Here is a 21,898-nt window from a genome sequence, read left to right as displayed (position 1 = left end):
TATCTAATTGGATCTGTATAGAAGACGCTGCTCAGTGGTATTGGAGTTGTGGTTGATCAACAGCGTATCTTTTAGGTACATGTGGCATCCATTGGTCTTGTGTGAGTGACACTAGGCATGAAACCGGACAACGTTGGTGAAAGGTTTCATTACCAAAGAACTTGATTGGTTTGCCATTTAGCTTCCTGTGTGGCGTCACATCGTTTCCGTGGACTGGTTTAGATTCTTGCCCACGTTTCCAGGAGTCCAGCCAATTAATAGCAGCCGAAGCTATTTGAATAGCCAGATTATGTCTTCTTATCTGCTCTGCACTCCATCCGCTTGCATCAGTAAGCAATGCAAACACGTTGTCCCCTGCACAGGCACGTGACTTCTGCAGGGAATTCCGGGAGAGCGTAAAGTGGCAGGACGAATTACCGTGAAGTTGCCACATGATCTGAGTACAATCGTAGCACATCAAGTCTTGACACTACTAGTACTTGTGACATGACCAATTCTGCTATGCTCTAATGCAGACTAGCAATAAGAGGCATTTGTCAGATACTAGTATTAGTAGTAACCATGAGGTACTGAGATGATTCTCTTCGGCAAGCCACCCACTCTGCAAAAAAATGCGCCAAAATTAATAATCCGTCATCTGCCTGCTCCAACTTGACTGTCCTCCTGACAAGTGAAAACCGCTGGCGTTGTCCGGCCATAAACACCATTATTGGCATCAATCCAACGCATTAATCCAACGCCTTCGTTGCTCCTCATCTCTGCAGCTCATACCAATAGGTCTGGCACGTCGAAAAACTAACATACTCGGAGCTACTGTACAAGCTACATTTTCAGAGACAGGGAGTTGCAAATGGCAAGAAACCCAGATTCCCTTCACCTTTGGCATCACGAGCAATGACCATTTATCAGCCAGCAATGTTTTACTAGAGCAAAGGCGCTGGCGGGAACAGAAACAGCAACGTTTCTTTCTCAGCAAAAACAAATAAAAAGGAAAGGAACAAAAAAGGATCAACACCATGTACCAGGGATTCGTCCATACCTGGTACCCAGGCCAGGTGTGTACTACCCCTGGAAAGGCTCTCCCACAGATTGCAGTACAAAAGCCACGGCCAAGTGTCCCACTGAGGTGCGGTCGCTTGCCCGGACCGCTGGGACGCGGACACCTACGAAGAGCAGCCTGTGACGTTTATTTTTTATGACAGAAAATCCGCAAAAATAGTTGGGCTTGTCCCTTTAGCCTTTCGCCTTCATGATCACCATGAATGATCACCATGGTGCCAAATGTCACGCGACTAGCTGTCGCCATTTTGTTACCATGGCAACGGTGGCATTTTTTGTGCTTTTTGGGTAAATTTTTGCATTTTCTTTAGAAAAAAATTGATTTATAGGGGTTTTTCAAAACACTTTCCATTTCCATTTTAGACCAAGAAAAAACGCATAATCCGGAAAAGCCTAGTGACAGACTGGCAGCAGTGCAGTGACATACTCTTCATGACAGTGCAGGATTGTAACCATAGTAACAATGATCTCAGGGGAGGAAGTGCTAGATGACTATGTCACTGACCCTACACCTGGCTAGCCTATGCCATGGTCCATGGACTATGGCGGCATGGGCAGTGACTACATAGTGCCATCGTGCTTCGTTTTTTTTAGTTCTACTATTTCCCTCTTGATCGCTCCTGATTGTATTCTACCAAGTGTTCCCTCTTCCCGGCTTCCCTCATGCACTGGTTCTAGATGCGGTGTATATGTAGCGCGAGCCGGCGCCTTACCTCACCCATGAAGTCTGTGCCTCTACGAGTACAGCTGTAGCTCTGTGGCAGCGTGGATCCGATTATAATCTGCACGATCCTGGGAGCCGAAGGCTGCGTCTAGCTTCTTTCAACACAGGGCCGGGGCTGGGGAACATCATGACACATTCAAACTCTCAAGTCCACTGACGACTGCCCTTCGAGTTGTAGATCATTTGCTCCAGTTGGCAAGTACCGTAATTGTAGTTCGTTCAGGTCTGAGGAGGATAATACTAGTGTTATACTCGAACCGGCGTTACAGCAAGGTGGAGGACATTGCCGCACAGGAACTAACTACAGCTGTAAGCAGCGAAGTGCTCCTGGTAGGATTCCTAGCGATCACTAACAATAATGTTGCTGTAAACAATGGTAAACCAGTAGAGCTTTTTCCATGTCGTATTCACGGTATTGTTTGAATAAACCCGTTTTGACTAGTACCAAGAGTACATAACCCAGGTTACATAATACACAACAGAACAACAAGGACAATCAAGGCTTGTAATTTAATTATGTATTATGTACTCTTGCTAGTACCGGTACTAGACTAGAGCCTTTCAATTTTGTAGAGTCACATCCTTTATTGCCGAACCCACAAATAATTGTGATACAGATTGTAAACCATTGTTTGTTTTTTCAATACAGCCTAACCCAGCACACTCACAGGGACTATCGACAGTATTGTTTTTTGGGGGGTAGGGACTAGACCGATCCCCCAGATTATTATTATTATTATTATTATTATTATAGACAACACCTCATAGCATGAAAAGAAAATCAGCCAGTACGGTACGGGAGATGTGGGTGTTAACCAACCATGGTGAATAAAATAATTAAAGAAGAAAAGTAATGGTCAAGATGGAGAAGCACGGGAGGGACAGGTGATGGTGAACCTAGTGAACAGATTTAAATGTGTCGTCCAGGGTACTGACTGGCATTATTAGACTCTGGCCAGTCTAGCTTGGCACACTAGTCCCAGTGCGCAGCCCTCAATAACTTTACCCCCCCCCCCCCCCCAGTCGGCTGCTACTTGCACCGAGAGGCGCACTAGAGGGCAATCCTTCCCTTCATTTTCATTGCCCGCTGCTACCACTAGATATGGCATGTTCTCTATTTCTTTCCTTGGCGCTGATAGGTGGAATTCTCTGGCTGTCTCGTGTTTCGTCAATTACAATTTGTAGTTGAGCATCTATCCGTTTTGGTTTCGCTCTGTAAAGAGCACTTAGGGTTCCCTGTAACAAGACGGCCGGCAACGTCTGTACGACTGTAGGGCCTTCCCTATCAAAATAATAAATTCTACTACTACTAGTATATACCCCATACTCTTGCTACTAGTTCTAGCCAGTCTTGGCACAGTCTTCAAATCTCTTGCAATCAGCATAGATACGAGACAGCATGTGCTCCTCCCCACCGAGCGAGGTGTTCGCGTCCGTTGTCGTTGATCGATCTGGATCGAGATCAGACAGGCTGCAGGACTGTTCTGTGTTCTGTGTTCGATCGAGCGGTCAGTAACTTTGAGTAAGCTAGCGCTAGCACGACCGCATAGCACGGCGCGAGCGGCATATGCGTGATCAATACAATAGCACGCTATGCTCGCAACCTGACGCACTCACGTGCGATCGATCACGTGTACGTGTACGTGTACGTCTTTACTACGTTTGCGCCACGTACACGTACACGCGTCCTCCACGTGAAAGGTCACGTAAAAAACAAATTCCAGAAGGCAAACTGACTGACCCGAAAATCGGCGAAATGAAGGAGAGAACACACTGAAAAACATGAAATGAAGGAGAGAACACACTGAAAAACATGCGATACTTTTTTTAGCCTTTCAGAGAAATCGTCTTTCCGTGTGAGACATCTAGCTGAGGTGGATCAGTGTGCCAACTCGCTCATTCTTTGCTCTCAGATTGGGAATGTGAGGAGGACCGATGGAGGCAAATGTTGAGAGTCCCGTAAAGAAGAAGAAGTATAAGGAGCCCACTTGGAGCGATGCTGCATCCGCTGTGCGTATTGATTTGATTTGGTTTTTGCAACATTCTCATGCTTTGATCTCATATCGCTACAATCGTGGTACTCTTTGCTACGTAGGCTTCGGTGCGTGTGTTTGGCTACTTCCAGCATTTCCTGGACATTTTCTGTTTTGCTGCAGGTGTTGGAGTCAGCCGGAGATTTTCTCTCCGTGAACGAGATTCTCGAACGTATTCAGGAGAAAGAACTAAAGGATGTCGCGTCAAGGTAAGTTTCATACAGATTTTGGCCTTGACGTACTCTTGATGTCGCTGGATAGAACTGCTTTCTATGTTAGTATTTTTGAATGAACTTCTTCATGGTGGGCGTATAGATTTACGTTGTAGTTTACTACTTATTTGAGAAACTAAACTAAATACTTGAATTTTTAATTGGAGCCATTCTAAAAAATCATTGTTGGGCACATAATATTATTTTGCGATTATGCCTATAATTATTTTGGCATTGCAGTTACATGTATATGTATTTTTGGTGTGAATGAGTTCACTGTGCGGGCATCCCTTTTCATATGCACTACGTGGCACTGATCGTCTTTCCTATTATCAAGAGTACATATTGGTTATGTATTCTTGTTATCATCAAAGAGTACAGTAGTACTGTTGATCGCCGAGGAACTGTAGGGGGGGGGGGGGGGGGGTCAGCCTCCTAGCCCAGACCGTTCTTATTTTCATGTATAGCAGTCTATGCACTCCGTTCTTCGTCGCCCGACAGTACTGTACATAGCATATTTTAGCGGCTATAAGTCACCCCGCCCCTTATTCAAACGTCATGTTTACTAGCGCATCCACAAGTAACTGAAACATTTAAAAATATGATTTAGTCCACTTCTTCCAGTAAAGCAAGAAACATTTGCAGAATGTTTTGCAGAATGCAGAAACGGCACCGCATCCAAAGTTTACAGGTGGTGCCTAGTGGGGGTCAGTTGTCTGTTATCTATCTTTTGACAGTGATGGAGAAGAAAGTTTAAACTTTCTTCTCCATCACTGTCGCTGTTGTCTTCATCATCGAACTCGTCACCCTCAACGCCTTCATCAGCCATGTTATATTAACCCTTTGTGACCCCATCGATCGATCGATGGCACTAAAAAAATTATCTGTTCCTTCACCGATTTTTCATAAACAAAGCATCTACGTTTCGATAGGAACCTTGACTATCACGTCGAAGTTATCCGAAGTCTCTACGAGGTACAATGCCGCCGTGGTGAGACTCGAGGTCGGAGGAAAACTGAAACATTCACCCCGGTTGAAAAATTCAAATTTTCACATGGCACTTGGCAGGGGTTTTCCCCGGAGTGCTACGTCATACTCAAGCATGCTGCACACCAAAATGTTGCGCTTGAAACAAGCTTTCCGCTGTAGTTTGTTTGAAGTCGATGTGATGAAGGAGTGGCGGCTGTTTGAACTTTGCTGGAGCTGTTCGCGCACGGCTGCTGTTTTGAGTGGCATTCTAGGCCACGCAGAGCTGAGGCCGTGCAAGTAGCTGGTTTGAGTGTGGTATTATTCGCTTAGTCTTGGAAATACCTTTCCAGCGGTGGCAAATTTGTAAAAATCAATGACCGTTTGGCAGAGATACAAGCGAAAGTGCATGTTATACGAAGGTGAGGAATTTGTCGTACTTTCAGTGGGGTCACAAAGGGTTAATGATGTGCGCAAGAAAATTGGGACTCGCCACCCCGCCTTTTCTGAGTGGCCTATAGTGTATTTCAATATCATGGACTAGCAGTTTTCCCACTTTTCTCTAAGGCTTTCTAATTCTGGTGGTTTTTCTCAGCGTCTTACACAGTGTGCTTATAATGGAGACTGAGCACTTTATTTTTTGAATGCCGCCCCAAGGTGTTCTATTATCGGAGACGTGCTATTATTGGAGACTGTGCTTATATTAGAGATAATACGGTATGGATACGAGTTAAGAGTAACTCTCCATCACTGTAACCAGATACTATATACAGTCAGAAAGTGCAACAACTAGGCACAAAACTGACATAGTACTGAGACATTCGACGTCCTGACACCTAGCTTCAACACATCTCCGTAGCGCTAACCGACAGCCTTCCAACTCAGAAGGTTCAAGGTTATGGAAAGACCAAAGAGGGGAAGGACTTTGGTAAGCGCAACGCACTTTCTGACTGTATATAGTATGTACAGTGCTATACACCTCTGATGAGCCTTTTTCATTATTTTGCAGCTTTTTATTTCTTTCCGCCTCTCACATATGATTCTGGAAGTTGAACTGACGCGAAAAATATATATAAAAAATGATGGCCTTACACGGAATGGAAAATTGTTGATAATGCCGGATGGCCCTTTTCATGGTTCAAAAGGTTACGCTGGCAAACAGTGCAACTGACCACAAGAGACTTGCATCCGAAGCAAGGTTGTGTATACGACCCTGTGTCTATCTTGCACAGGGTGCAAATAATGTGTACGGGTTTGTCATGTTATGTGAAGTTGTATCGTTGCAGACCCTATCGCTGGGGTTTATGTTACTCTTGCTGATAGTACCGTAAAGTACCGTTGATCCGCCCCCACGCCATGTCGCTTCCCAGCAAGGTTTTTGGCAGGGGGCGGGAATTCGATCAAGGCTGTCAAGTGCAGTACGATGTACAACAACGTAGAGGATCAGACTCAATGTGCTGGATTGTGCACATTTTGATCCTGGATTGGCAAGTATTGTGTACAGCAGTGCATGCGTCGGTTCAACATCGTATTTCGTTGTATACGCCGAAGTCGCTTCACAAGGAGAAAATCGACAGGGGGCGGGAATTAGAGAGGGGGCGGATCAACGGTACTTTACGGTAGTATAGGTCTGATCTCCTTCCAAAAAGCACTAGACATAGAGTTGTACATTTTTGGGGGTAATATGGTATAGTTCTAATATGTGTGTGTGTGTGTGTGTGTATGTGTGCCTGTTATCATCTTGTAGCAGCAGAAGCACATCGCCATTTGCCAGACTTAGTTCGATCATGGCAACCAATTCGCGCTCACCATACGATATATTCTCGCGCTGCCCAAACCGCCGCGGATACTTCTTTCTGAACGTATGTACATGTGACATGATTCAATGTTTGCAACTTCGAAGTACACGATGAGGTGGTCATTGCATGTTAGTTACTGCATGGATCTGTGTAATTACTAACAAAGAGCACAACGAGGAGAAGGCCTGAAAGCTTACTTGTACTTCTTAGACGTTTTCAAGATGTTGGTGTTGAAGATGTTGGTGTGGAAGAACCTGAAGTTTGTGCTCTTTCTTAGTGCTCTAGCAATTTGTCTCCAAAGAAACTTGTTATCGCGTGTAATTGCCATGTAAAGTTTATCCACTGTCCGTAGAGGGCTCAATTTGCCAAAGGCAAAGACTGGAATACACAAACAAAAGAACGAGCAGTTGCTGTTCCGTAACTCGTTTCACGAACTGAATCGATCATCAGACGAAAATTGAGCGTCTGCGTATCTGTGTAATTATTGATGTATTGTGGTGATTGCAGCCTGACTATCGGCCTGGAGCGAAACGTGCTCAGAACGCTGGTACTTCTCCTGGTTCTCAAGGCATTTCTACACCGGCTAGTGCGGCAGCAGCAGCTACTGGCATGGATGGCCAAGATGCACAGCACCGAGCCGCCCTGGTAATGACCGAGATGTTTCAACAAGGAAGTCAGCTGCAGCAGCATGTCTACCAGCACCCAGCGTTGAATGTATCCCCGTCAGCTGATTCTGACTTGCCAGTACTAGCTGGTACTGATGATGGTGGTGTTGGCGGTGTAGCAAGTAGTGCACAGTACTCAGCTGATGTTAGTGCATCTGGGGGCGCTGCTCTAACACAAGAGCCCGGCACGCCAGAGTCGCGACAGCCCGTTGCACAAGGTGCGGGGACTTCAGGCCTCTACCTCAAGAAACGCAAAGTAAGGGAGCATCTCATAAGTTCGCATTTATTTTGCAAACGTAACGCATTTCGAATAGACTTTACCCCCTACCTCCCCCCTCTATTCGAAAGTCTTATCGCACATTTTTCTGTGTTTATCTACTGTACACGTCCATGCCCCATGCTATGGTATGCTTATGTACATGAGTGTACATGTACATGGATATGACTGTTTTGCTAGAGCGGTCGTGCAGTAGTACCGCATTTACTGAGTACAAGTACAATCAATGACATGTACACGCACATAAACATAGTTCCTCCACAACAACTGTACTGCTGTAGCTGTAAACGCTGGCCAGGTACATGTACATGTACACGGTTTGATCAGGCTGGTGTGACATTTGACACCTCTGAGTAGCCTGCATGCATGCAGTGCAAGGGTTAGCTGATCTGCAAACAACACAGGTAGATCTCCACCTAAACACAAGTCCCTCAAGTGGGACAAGCCATTTTCAATCATCATGGCTTGGGTGCGAGTTCGCAGCCAATTTGCAGTGATCCATGCAGTCGACCTCCGGCTGGGGGGGGGGGGGGGGGGGGGGGTCTAGAAGGCGCCTGACAGGCCTGTCGACGCAGGATGGTGCTGGGGTAGGCATCGGCCATTGAAAACTGAATTCCGTCTGTTTTACGTGGAATTTCTTGGAGTTTCCCAATGTATTGTACTTGAATAAAATTCTATTTTACCTTTCATGGTATCTCAATTTTTTCACGTCTACATGACTTTATTTTGCCCGTAAAAGAGGCCGTTACCCCCCATGAAAAAAAATTTGCTGCAGGGATCTAGCATGGTAGCAGATTGTACAGTTCCAGAAAATGTGCGAACAGTCATTTTTCTATTCGAAAAGGGCGCTACCCCCCTACCCCCGTTTCGAAATGCGTTACGTTTAGAAACAAAATGCGAACTTATGAGATGCTCCCTAAGTGGTGCACATTGATAAAACTGTTTGTGGCAGGGCTTGCTTGTTTGTTGGTATGTACAGTCTGTTGAATACATGCAGAGGGCAGGGATGAAACGATCACAAGAAATTGGTATCTAGTTCTTCAATGACGACATAACAAGATCATGGATAACATTGCCAAACTACGTAGACCCTTATATTCACAACTTTTCATCATGGTCATGATATCGTTAATAAGCGGACTGTGATGTAAGAGATTTAGCTTCGCAGTCATAACTTCATGCACACACCAAGGCCAAGCCTGTCTGTTCGTTCCAGGAATGTTTTTTGTGACTCATCAGTTGGCAAAACATCACAATAAAGTAACCAAGTAAGAATTACAGAATAGTCGCAGAACAAATGCCCCGCTGAGTGTGAGAAATATGGGCAGAGTGTGAGTGTGGTATGGTGACAGAATCTTTCCACTTGCAACAGTTATGGCTGTACATTACATTCTGCTGTTGCTGTGTCTTGTCTTTGTGCTGGTTAGATCGTCACTCCATCACGTTATGAACCCGATGCGGTGCGCCCCACTAGCAGTGGTGGTAGTGCTAGTGGTAAGGTGACGGAGACCCCTCGCAAGCTGACACCAACCTCGTCCAAGGCAGGTATATGCGAGGCACTGGATGTGCCAGTCACTGGCAAGAGTCCCCGCACGTCAGGTAAGAAGGCCCGCCTTGCGCGCACTAGTGGCACTGGCGAACGTCGTCTAAAGGTACCGGCATCTGTACAGCCGTCTTCTGCTAGTGTAGATTGTTCAGACAGCGTACCTGCAATTTCGACATCTGGTTCTGGCCGCAGCACTGCATCAGCTCCGCAGCTCCCTACACCATCTCCTAAACGCAAACGTGGCCGACCACCAGATTCTCCGAAGCTTGGGCCACCACCGAAAATTGTAAGTTTTCTGTTATAGCATGTTATGTTTTGTCAGCCCCACTTCAATCACGTTGTGCACGTGCATTTCAGATTGTCTCCGTACTTTGTTGGGTGTTGCGCTTTTCATCTTTGCAAGACAACTTAGCGGCAATCAAGTGTGGATAATGTGTAATGCGGGGTGATAGTTATTCTCCAGACCTCTAATTTCATTATGTACAACTAGTTATAGACAAAGACCAGTTACTTGAGAAGGTAGCACAGCGTTCAATGTCAACGTGTACAAGTCTGTTGGTAGAGTACACACTTGCCCCATATGTAGTCCGTGTGGAAGACGGTTCACACAGTTCAAGTGCGGAGGCTGAATGGGGCAACTCAGTGTGTTGAGGGACCAAAGTTGCACATTGGTGCAGGACTTTGACCTCTGAGAAACAAGGCCAAAAGGGACAACTGCATTAATTTTCAGGTGCAACGCATATTTTACCCATTCTGCTCAGCTTCAACGTGCACTTTATCGACTAACCTCTGTAGTACTTAGCATGCCACTGGTCCAGGCAGTTATTTTGTTATTGATGACTGGTAGCCTGATTCAGTGAGTTGCGTGCATGAATCATGAATCTTCATGCTGAGACCGGTAAAGGAGAATATGAAGAACACTGCCATCCACAGTGATCTCGCATGCAAAGAATGTTGGGCAAACCCATCTTTCTAGCCTGGCATATCCTTTTTTTTCTGTACCCATCGTCCGTGTACGGCAATGCTCCCACATTGTACTTAGAACACTGCTATCGTGGCCAGTCTTCTTCAGGTGCAATCGCAATAGTCTTTATGACAATTCTCCCCCCCCCCCCCCATCTGAGCAGGTTGACTTGTCACTCACATCTTCTCAACTGTCTTCGACACGGAGCTTGCTCCATTTAATGTCTACAGTGTGCGTGTGTGTCCTGCCCTCTGTTACTCTGCTACTACAGTCTCGTCGAGGTCCCAGTCCCCACAAGCAGGCCGCGGCGACGTTAGCGGCCTTGTCTGGTGACCTGGAATCACCCGATTCAATCTTGAAAGAATCCAACTTGAAGGTATTTGTGATGCTCCCTTTGTTTTTTCTGTTTCTTTTGTTTGTGTGTGTGTGTGTGTGTTTTGGCGACTGATACAGTAGTCACTGCTGGTGTCATCCGCGTTAATGTGTGTATGTTCATTGTTGCGTGTAGGATATCACAGGAAAACCCTTCTTCCATCACCCCTCCCTCCCCTTCACACATTACATTCATCTAGACTTGTGACCAGAAAGATATTAGGGAGGTTCAGTGACTTTAGTCACTTGTTGACAAGTGAGAAACCTGATGTTGCGAATGGTCTGGGGGACTTTCGCATCGACGAATCAGGGATGCTTGATTGACGAATCAGGGATGCTTGATTGACGAATCAGGGATGCTTGATTGACGAATCAGGGATGCTTGATTGACGAATCAGGGATGCTTGATTGACGAATCAGGGATGCTTGATTGACGAATCAGGGATGCTTGATTGGTTTGCACGAAACCATACAGTAGGCTAGGGATCTATGCTGTTTGTCTGCAGAGGGCAATGCATTGGGCGGGTGGGTGAGTGCCAAGCCATGACCCCAGACCTCGTACTTATGGCTGTGATAGTCTTTGTTCTTATGTTTGTGCTATATGCTGTGCGCTGTGTGCTGGTGGGTTTGACAGAATTTCTTGAACACAGGAATGTTTGCACAGTTGCCCGAAGCTTATCAAGGCCATTTGCTTCGGTTGTTACCGGATGTTGACCGGGGATCCAGCACGTAAGCAAGCCATATGCCATATTAGCACCGTGACTTCTGGATTTGCGTTTAACCCTTTGGAGCTCATCGTTCGAATTCGAACGATGCCAATGTTATGTGTGCCAGTGCACTCAACGAGTCATAACTCAGTCTAATCTCAACCGAATTCAACATTCGAAATACCTACGAAGTAGCAGAGAATCTAAGCTGTCGGCTCGAAAACTCCGGGGTCGATACGAGCTAGTACGACAGAGCGGCAAGTGCTCGAACGTTCGCTCGATTTCTCATGCGTCAGCGAAGTGCAAATTTCGTTAAAAAAGTGGGATTTTCCCTCTTCCTGCCCACGCAGCGTGTGACATCACTCCCAGCGCTTTTTGTCACAGCTTTTGTGAGTCTGTTAGAAAAATTTTGAATGATTTTGAGCTAGCACGAGTGAAATGGCGAGACAAGGACTATTCCCGTTTTAGATTTGGTATTCAGCTGGCGTTCCTGGCATTCAGTAGCAGACAGCAATCGCTCTCCTGAATGAGTTTGGGCTCGCTGTTATCCTCGTTCCAAGAGCTTTCCAACGAGCCTAAGATCGTCAAAATCGGTGAAGTAGAAGCAGCGTTATGATGGAAATTGGAACGAGTATAGTTGCAATTGCAGCAATCTATTGGTGTGGTGTGATCAGTGCAGTTCCAAAGGGTTAAAGCTAATACCGGTGATCATCTGATGATGCCCAATGGGCGAACTATTGGCAATCCTCTCATTCATTATGTGCAGCTGAGAGCCTGCCCGGGGAATGGGAGTGTTTACACGTGGAAGATCATTTGCCAACGCCAGTATTTCCCATTCATGTTGTATGGGCGCTTTATTCACAATGTGTGTGCCTTCTTGTGTTCAGGCATATTTACCCCTTTGTTGTAAGACACCGGCAATAGTAGTCACTATGTACTCACTGTACAACGACCTAGAATACTGTGTTATAACCAGAAACTATAGTTGGCAGAAAACTGTCAGGAAGTGTGCTGTATTAACCCATTCAGCGCTAAAGACGTATATACATGCATACGTCATTGAAAAGGACGCCCAGGCGCTAGGCGCTGAGGACGTGTATATACGTCTTTTCCAATGCCAAATAAGGAATGCAAACCCTGGGTGCCAAGATCTGTAGCCTTAAAGGGGAAGTCCGGTGAAAAATTTAAATTTCACAGTCCGTAGAGTTCGGGTCGCTGAGTCGAATGGTCTTTGTCCGAGGAGGCTGCGGCCCATGGTTCGTCAGATGCGCCCAATCGAACATGCGCGAATTTGAGCGCACATCACCCAGATCCAGGTGATGACGTCACAGCGTGCAGCCAGGTAGCCACACCATCTAGTTGTGTACAAAATGGCCATATTCGGAGCGCGTTCGATTGGGGAACCGTTTGTCGCAGCTTCTTCGGACCAAGACCATTCGATTCAGTGTTACAAATACTACGTACCCTGTGATTTTCAGCTCGGTAAACCTCGAGGTTATACCGTATTTTAGCCGTTTCCGAGTTGGACTTTTTCCGTCAGCATGCAATGGCCTTTACTACGGCTCTAGCAATGTGCTGCGTGCATGCTAGCTGTAGTGCAGTCAACAAACTCATCACACACGGAACCACTCCCGCACTGCCGTGCTGGGGTAGCTACAACAAGACTCGAGTCACAAGACTCAGAAAACTAGTCAACACACAGACTTGTCATGTACTACACTCGTATCAGTTCATGTAGTCAGAGAACGTGCTTTTCTCCTTGCCGGTGCCGGTGGTTGTGCTTTGAGAAAGAAAATTTTAGTTTTCCGCTCCAGTCCCGCCTCATTATTTTATGCTACAGCGATGAGTGCACAACCGTGACAAGTGACAAAACAGCGAACAGCTCCCGGACCTAGAACTTTCAGATTCCATAGCGTTGCGAGCGAAGAGCCGTGCCCGTGGTTCAAAGAGCCTGCACTGTTCTCCAATTGAGTAGTCCGAAATATGCCAAGTTCGCACCAAAACATCACCATGTGCCAGGCTACTGGAGTCTAAGCGAATCGGTATGGAACAACATTTAGAGTACTCGCATCACTCTTCTCCATTTTGGCGACCCTGCTCTCCAGCGATCTGATAATTATATCAGCCTCGTCTGCAATAGCTGCTGCTTCTTCATCAGTCGGAAACTCAGTAGCGCTCACTCTTGACCGGCCCGCGCGGCCATTTCTTCAGCTGAATACCAAGGTTCTCAGCCCCAGACCAAACTCATGAAGGTCAGCCATGGCTGCATCCTCACTCTCACAAGGAGTTAGGTCTTCGGGGTTGCTTGCACCACCTAATATCAGTCGCCAAATCATTTGAAATAGCACTGACACTATTGCTTTCACGCACTCCTTTTGACCTAGCTGCACGCTATGACGTTGCGGAGGGTGTGGCGCGGCCGCATGACGTCATGGCGCAGCCCCCCGAAACTCAGTTTTTCAAACGGAAATATCTCGAGAACGCTTTGTCAGAGACACGTGGGACCAACACCATTCGACTCAGCGCCCAAAACTCTACCAACTCTGAAATTTAAATGTTTCACCGGACTTCCCCTTTAAATGGGTTAAGGCACATTGTGTCTAAAGAGATTGCTGTTGCTATGATCAAGGAGGTTTCATGTTACGCAAGGACAGTTTCAACTGCATCGGGGCCACCATCTGATCGGTACTCTTTGCTCTTATGTACCCGTAAAGTTCCGTAAATAAGCCCCGGGCACATACCGAACAAGGGTCTGAAAAGTGGACGTATATTTGGGTATGGACATTATTTCAGGACCAGGCTTAAACAAGGTGCATATTGCATCGCCTGCATTTTCATAAGCATGTGTACCAGTTTGCGCAAATATGCATACACATGTACAGCATCACAATAGCAGAACAGTTTGTGGTTTGCCATGGAACTAGGCATCAAGTTACTTGGGTATAATCAACAGAGGATCATGGCATTTCGTCGTCAACTCTCTTCGCTCTCAAGCATTGATGCCACACTCAGTGTAGAGCTTCAGGTTCTCTTGCACGTGCTTTTTCAGCAAAGCCTTGACAGCATCCGTTTGCTGTACACGGTGCGTATCCATAGTGAGAAGGTTGCCTGTCTAGTTTGGGCGGGGGGGGGGGGGGGGGGTGTAGGGTGTAAACACATTTCCCCACTCTGCCTCGATCCAAGCTTTCATGATGGGCTCACTACAGCAGGCATTCTCCTAGAACATGATCTTTACTCGTGAGTCCCAGGCGTCGCTCTCGCTCTCTTTTTTCTCACCATTCGCTTGCCCTGTGGATGACCAGTGGCCGGACACGAGACACTCCATCAGCAAATGCTGTAAGTTGACCAGGACAGTGACCCTTAGGCCGGAGGACACGCTGGCACACCACATCTCAGTGGATCATATTTTGTGGTCATTCAACGCAAATGGCAGATGCTTTTGGTCCATATTCGCCATGTCCGCCAATGCAAACACGCCAGGCTCGCAAACTCCAGGTAGCTCGCTATAAAAAATATAGGGCAAAGCCAGGCAGCCACATGCAGAGGACTGTTCCATTTACAGCCAGTTTTCAACTCACAAGTACATGTACTAATTATGGGATCGAGGAATTTCCTGTGCCCCCGCCCCCAGAATAAAGAAGGTCTGAACTGGGACACAACCCCATACGGTTCATATGGGGGGCTGTATCACGGTTCATATGGTCACAAGACCGGGACTTTACCAACCAGTTTCTGGTTGCTGTCAGGAACACTGTTTTCTATACAGTGTGTCCTCCACCTTGTGATGTGCTGTCATCGCCACACATTTTAAGCACATGATTGTACAATGTACACTGCACTGCCACCGCACGCTTACAGCAAGTCAAATGTGCCGCGTAGAAGTACCAGTAAATCAAGTGAGTTTTACCTTACGCATGTCATGACAGTGCACATGTACTTCTGCACCCGTTTTGACACAATGGCATCCTGCACGGTTTTCGGACATGGGCCAACTCACGGGCTTTGAGTGTAGGTGTCGATTGGGCATTGGGCGTTATTTCCAGTGGGCGTATACACCTGACTTTCCGGTGTGCGGATGAGCTCAATCCTAGTCTTTTCCGGCAATGTCCTATTTATGTGTTTGCCTTTGCTTGTTGTTGTTGTTGTTGTTGTTGTTGTCGTCGTCGTCGTACTGTGCCATACTAAACAGGATATCGAATGATGCCTTCAACAATGTCTTCTTGAACAGCGCATGTCAGTTGTGGAAAGACCAGTTGAAGGATGGTAAGCTCCAGGGTACACAAATTCATCAGTTGAGAACTTGTGATGATGGAAATTTGGAAAATGAATATTAAGATTTCTGCACATGGTGGGCGCTTGCTTACGTGCGATTTTACTGTACAGTACCGTCTCCAAATCTCTGCTCTGGGTATCCATGATTCCTATGATGAATTCTCACCTTGCTATGGAACTGACCAGATCTTGTTTAGAAAAGGTTGCTGGGTGATATAGGAGTAGTCCCGATGATAATTATTGTGATTGTGTTCTGTGTGTACGGTCTGATCTCTGCATGGCTGTGGGATTTCTGCCGTGCCCTCAATGTATACACTTGCAGACTGGTCTGCAGTACGCTGGATATTATGCTTCATGACCCCACACAGTGGCATCACATAACGTTTTGTTCTTTTATGCTCGATTGCATTGCCACCGTTCATGCATGCCGTTTGTGTGTATGTTGTCGTCTTGCAATAGGGGACTTTGCGCCAGAAGTTCGGTCGCGTTTGAAGGCAGAGTATGAGAAACGCTTGCGCCTGGACCCTTGGAAGGTAATTTTACTGTCCTAGATCTCTAAATCTCTTTCCTCCACTCTGTTCATTATGTTCAGTATGTTGTTTTTTGATTTCAACGCTCAGTACTGGCGAACTTAGCTCCGTGTTTGCAGTGTGGTTGAATGTCGTATGTGCTTAGACTGTGCATGTATTTGTTTGTTTGAACCTCATATATGTTTGTGTGCGTGTGTGTGTGTGTGTGTGTGTGCGTGTGTGTGTTTGTGTGTGTGTGTGTGTGTGCGTGTGTGTTTGTGTGTGTGTGTGTGTGTTTGTGTGTGTGTGTGTGTTTGTGCGTGTTCTACAGGCAAAACACTTTGAGCGCTTCTGGGGTGAAAAGTAAGCACAATATGTCCGATAAGGGGTCGTCCATAATTATCGAACTTTTTTCACGAAACGAAATAATTTCGCTATGGGGTGGGAGGGGGTTGACCAATTTCGTTTCAGAAAAGTTCGATACATGTACAATGACTTTAGTTTAGGAGCAGTGACACACTTGCGACTTTTGTTGTATACGCATGTATATCAACATTTTTTACGTTCTGAGGGGGAGGGAGGGAGGGGTTGGGTCTAAACTAAAATAATTCGTTTGGTGAAAAATGTTCGATATTTGCGGACAGCCCCTAAGTGTGTCAATTCTTCCTGGTTATTTTGTTAGTATTTGAGTTCTAGTACCATATTTACCCAAATATATTTAAGTCGCACCTTTTTGCATTAGAATTCAATGGCAAAAAGGGGATGCGACTTACAATCGAGCATGACTTACTACTGAAGTGACTTTATCCGAACAATATTGCTCAAACCTGAAAGTGGGGGTGCAACTTATAATCGAGTGCAACCTATACTCTGGGAAATGCGGTAGATGTCTGCGAGCTCTGAGCAGTATGTGTCTTGACTTCAGTGGGAAGCACAGAAGCATTTTGCGATGCACGATTCTGCGACGCCGAATGGGATGCAGCATCGCCTTGCTGAGGTGCCTCAAAGCGCAATGCGGGTGTGCAATACCATAGTATTCGGCTATTCACATACTGTGAAAGCCCATATTAAGGTCCTGGCGCTAGCCTGGCTTTGGTCCTACGGCTCCACTGATGGATTGCTGGCGATCCCTTGTTTCTATGGACCAGCGCTTTCCAGAAAAGCCCATTATCACCAAAATCGGCTAAAGGGCACCCGTGTTACAATTGCTTGGGCCCTAAAGGGTTAGATCAGTATCCTTGAATGAGAATCCTGTTGCAAGTAGTGTAATTTTGATCCTGTTCTTGTGTGCATCTGTGTGTGTGTGTGTGTGTGTGTGTGTGTGTGTGTGTGTGTGTGTGTGTGTGTGTGTGTGTGTGTGCACTCGTGTGTGCACTCGTGTGTTTCTGCTCATGTATGTGTACTTGTCCAGGAGGCGACGTCACGCTGAGAGTCTTTACGTCTTGCCGCCGTCACTTAGTGCTATTGTAGCCGATCTGCCGGATGTTCCCGAGAAGGACACCCCACCATCACCGATAACACCGAAGAGGGAGGCATCGCCGTCGCCAGCCCATGTCAGCAAAGCGACTTCACGCTCTGCCCCTGTGGATGGTCTAAAGTTTCTTGCAGAGGCTGCAAAGGCTGCTGGTGATCTCAGTCCCAAGAAGTCTAGTGGCAGGTCTAGGAAACGACCATGTTATGATTACAACGATGACTCTGAGTGGGAGATGCTAGAGGAGGCAGATGATGACGACGAAAATGAGGACACAACACCAGTGGTACCACAGCGTAAGAAACGTGGTCGGCCACCAGGATCCAAGTCGAAAAAGCAAGAGGAGAAAAAAGTCAAAGAAAAGGTGAAGGCTGAGAAGACACCTCGTAAGGAAAAGACCCCGAAGGTGAAAACACCAACATCAGATCTACAACGACAAGAGCAGCAACAGCAATCCCGCATTACAGCAATATCTCAGTCGTTCGCACTGCCCAAGTCTAACATCACGGTGTTGACGTCACGGCCACCACCACCTGCTCCACCACCACCACCTCATCCTGCGCGCGCCGAGGTTAATCCTCAGGCAGAGACGATACGAGACCTCGTTGCCAAGCATCCCAGGGTAATGGCTATAAGTGGTGGTTTGAATTCCCCCACATCCCAGCGACATCTTAAAGCCAAGCTGATGTGTGAAGATTTCCGGAGTGCGCGCACTGAGGGACTCAGAGAGTCCAAAGACGCGGACGTTGTAGATCTTCGCACCTTGCCGTCATCCCAGCTAGGTAAGACTCCTCCACGCTCCAAAGTGAAGCATTTAAAGAACCGTTTGGCCCGGATGCCAATATTGCCATCCAATGAGGTATCTAGTGAGGAAGATGACGGTGAACAGTTTCCCATCAAGTCCTCTGGCTTTGATCATGCTTATGCCAAGAAGACCGAAGGGCACAGCAAAATATCTATGATGTACATCACTAGTACGGATAAATCTACGGCATTTCAGCATGCGTATTGTGTGCCGACACCTGAAGCAGGAGCAGCAGCAGACTCCGTACCATCAACAGCAGCGCAGGTAACACAGCCGCCGCCGCCATCTTTAACACTTCCCATGTCACCAGGGGCCAATATGTGCGCTCCATCGCGTAACCATGTCGGCCACACGCAGCTAGGTGATGCTCCTGCGTGCGTAGACTCGGCTGGTTTGCTTGCAGGCTTACGTCTTATCCAGGGTGTAGGCGTCTTTGAAGAAGCAAGTTGCATTGAAACATTCCTGTGTACAGGTGATATTGCAACTCCATCTCCTCCACCAATGCCTGTCATCCCTACCTGTACTGTTGGTGCTTGCTCCGTTGCAAGTAGTACTAGTGCACCAAGATCTGTTGCTGCTGCTCCCACTGCTCCACCTCCTGCTGCTGCTAGTCATACACTGGTCGCTGCAAAAGAAGCTGTTGTTTACGCAACTATTGCCGGTCCAGCCGTAGCAGAGGGCACTCCTGTTCCACTCACATCAGCTGACCTTCTAGCTGTTTCACAGTCGCGTACGTCTGGCAATTGCACATCGATCAGTAAAACTAGCGGTGGCGGTGCTACTAGTACTACTAATACTGGACTCGAGGCAGTATCACAAGCTATGAACCGTATGTTCAAGGCTGCAGCTGCTGCTGCGGCTGCAGGACATCCAGTTTTGACACCTCCAGCCGTCTCCCAGGTACCTGACCTGGCTGCGGCTTACACAGCCTCAGTGCTGGCTGCCCCAAATGCGAGGAATAATAGTGCACAGCAATCGCCATCATCTGCACCGGCATCAGCGATGGGTGCGGGCAACACAGGCTTGTTCTCTCCTCGCGGTCAACAGTTTGTGTTTCCTTCTCCATTGGCATCGGTTACGGCGGCGACAGCAGTAGCAGTGTCACCTCTTTCTGCTGCTGTTAGTACTGGTTCAGGGCGAGTACCTTCAGCGTCAGTGTCAGCAGCGGCGTCGCCATCATCTGCTGGACAGCATTTACCGGTTGCTGGGCCACTTCCGATGAGTTTAGTTCATCCTACATCCGTGTCTTCATCAGCGCTGGCTGGCTCTGCCTTGTCTAGTTCAATACATCAACAACTGGGCCTAGGTTTATTTGACAATTCTAGCACTCTGCCACCGCCGCTTTCCAACAGGGCACTGCTGCCAGCAGCAGCAGCTGCGCAATCCAATCACCTTTCATCAAACTCAGCAGCGGTGGCTGCGGCACTCAGTGCAGTAACATCAGCAGGAGCTGCCCAACAGTCAAGGAATGGTGTATCACGCATGCATACTGGCAACATTGCTGGAATCCAAACCTCGTCTCCTAGGCTACCGCAAGTCAGGTTGCAAACACCTCCAGGAGCATCAGCAATAGCAACAAATACAGCGGCAATGAGAGTAGCTGCTACGATTGGTGGAATCGGCAATGAAGACATTGCAGCACTTCGGCGTCCAGTTCTGCCTGCACGAGCCCTGGTATCGTCACAGCAGCAACAGCGCCAGCAGCAGCAGCAACAACAACAACAACAACGACTGCAGCAGCAGCATGTGCATGTGCAACAAACTCTTGACTCACTAGCTGGACTGGTATCACGTGTTCCCACTCTCCCAGCGTATGCTTCTGCTGCTGCTGGTGGCAGTGCGATTGGAATTGCTCCAGCTGGTGTCGCGGTATCAAGCTCGGTAGTCGGAGCAACTGGCTTGAGAGTGTCCTCTAGCAATATGACCCATTCTGCTGCCACTGTGCCAGGCAGTGCACACAGTATGAAGAGCATGACAGGTGCTGCCACAATATCAGGTTTACCTCATCCTGCTGCGCCTGTTCCTGCTGCAGGTTTACCTCATCCTGCTGCGCCTGTTCCTTCTGCAGGTTTACCTCATCCTGGTGCGCCTGTTCCTGCTGCAGGTTTACCCCATCCTGCTGCGCCTGTTCCTGCTGCTGCTGTAGCAGGGCCAGGAGCGTCACCCAGCACGGCTAGTATTGCACAGCAGCAGCAAGCATTGGCTCGAGCAGCAGCAGGCCTAATGCCTAGTAGCATAACACACGCCAGTATGGTTGCGCCATCATGCTCTGCTACCAGTGGCGTTATGTCACATGCATTACCAACTGCCAGTGCGCATTCTGTACTTGCCAGTGGACAGCATGCTAGTATTGGACAGATTGGCTTTACGCATGCTAGTTCTGCGGCTGTTTCTCCCGATCAAGCCGCCTTGTCTCTGCAACTTGATCTTGGTCCTCAGGTGAATGCAACGCTGTCTCCTCAGTTGGGTCCTGGCCATAGCCCTGTAAACATTGCCGCCGCTGCTGCCCATGCTGCCCATGCTGCAGTCACACAGGGCAATGTTGTGAGAGACAGTGGGCATTTGTTTAACCACTCCTCCACGTTACATTCACCTGCCTCTCCTTCCGCTTTTCCAAGTTCAAATTTCCCTCCCTTGTGAGTGCACTTGTGAGAGCACCATTCACCATAGCTGAGCGTTGCTGAGCATTGCTGAGCTATCAATCTCTAATAGTGGAGGTTTTTACTCGCCCCATCCCCACACACACCACACACACACACACACACACACACACACACACACACACACACACACACACACACACACACACACACAAACACCTCCTCTGCTATGAACTATCAGCATCTGGATATTCAGGTATTGTCCCGATATGCATAGATTCTTGCTAGGTCTTGTCTTGCTTTCATGGATCTTATGGCACACTCATCTCTCAATTTACCCATGCTGTTGATCACTCATCTCGCAACTTACCCATGCTGTTATCAACCTTGTTGCCTTTTTTTCTAGAATTTACTCACTGCATGTGTGCGCATGTACTGCGTTTGCATCGGTATTTTGGTGAATATTTTATTGTCGGAAAGAAAAGATCTCCGCCTCTCTACCTTTGGTTTCTTTGTCCAGATAGCTACATCGCTCATCCCTAATGTCTTGCTATATCTTCTCTTTTATGCTTCTTTTTTTTTAAATCCAGCTATATGGTTTATGATGCGTGTAGTTTAGTTCATGTAGGCTTGTAGCAGAGTTGTCTTCAGATGTGCTCGGTATTTTCAAGTATTAGTTCCTGCAGACAGTGTTATGCTACATGTTGATGGCTGCTGCTACTCATATCCAGTACTTCTAACTACTGTGTCATACTGTATCATGTGCTGCTATCAATACCCGGCAGCGTGAATTGATTCTGTGTTGTGATGTTGAATCACTAGATTCCATGGCCGGACATACAGTACTAGTTTGTAGTACCATGTAGTGTCTAGGGCTTGGTTACTTGAAGGTGTGCTATTGTACCAGTCACACATAC

The 21,898-nt window shown here is 47.3% G+C and overlaps 1 protein-coding gene across 6 annotated transcripts in view; it reads left to right on the top strand.

Moving 5' to 3' along the window:
• Nucleotides 1–21,776, top strand: part of LOC135806439 (putative Polycomb group protein ASXL2) — a 38,174-nt gene extending 16,398 nt beyond the window's left edge. The window contains exons 1-11 of one of the 6 annotated variants that reach the window (XM_065320624.1): nt 1,647–2,092; nt 3,940–4,025; nt 6,745–6,856; nt 7,301–7,714; nt 9,163–9,567; nt 10,517–10,621; nt 11,252–11,346; nt 15,514–15,587; nt 16,056–16,129; nt 16,437–16,468; nt 17,517–21,776. In XM_065320624.1, the coding sequence (XP_065176696.1) occupies nt 6,782–6,856; nt 7,301–7,714; nt 9,163–9,567; nt 10,517–10,621; nt 11,252–11,346; nt 15,514–15,587; nt 16,056–16,129; nt 16,437–16,468; nt 17,517–21,021 (4,779 nt within the window). In that variant the 5' untranslated portion in view covers nt 1,647–2,092; nt 3,940–4,025; nt 6,745–6,781 and the 3' untranslated portion in view covers nt 21,022–21,776. Of the gene's footprint in view, nt 1–1,646; nt 2,114–3,603; nt 3,794–3,939; nt 4,026–6,741; nt 6,857–7,300; nt 7,715–9,162; nt 9,568–10,516; nt 10,622–11,251; nt 11,347–15,513; nt 15,588–16,055; nt 16,130–16,436; nt 16,469–17,516 lie in introns of those variants that run through there. The other 5 variants (XM_065320623.1, XM_065320622.1, XM_065320620.1 and 2 more) reach the window with 5 other exon arrangements.
• The last annotated feature ends 122 nt before the right edge of the window (nt 21,777–21,898 follow it).

This window comes from Sycon ciliatum, chromosome 1 (assembly GCF_964019385.1).
Source record: "Sycon ciliatum chromosome 1, ocSycCili1.1, whole genome shotgun sequence".
In the NCBI taxonomy this organism is placed as follows: domain Eukaryota; kingdom Metazoa; phylum Porifera; class Calcarea; order Leucosolenida; family Sycettidae; genus Sycon; species Sycon ciliatum.
This window is presented reverse-complemented; position numbering and strand designations above follow the sequence as displayed.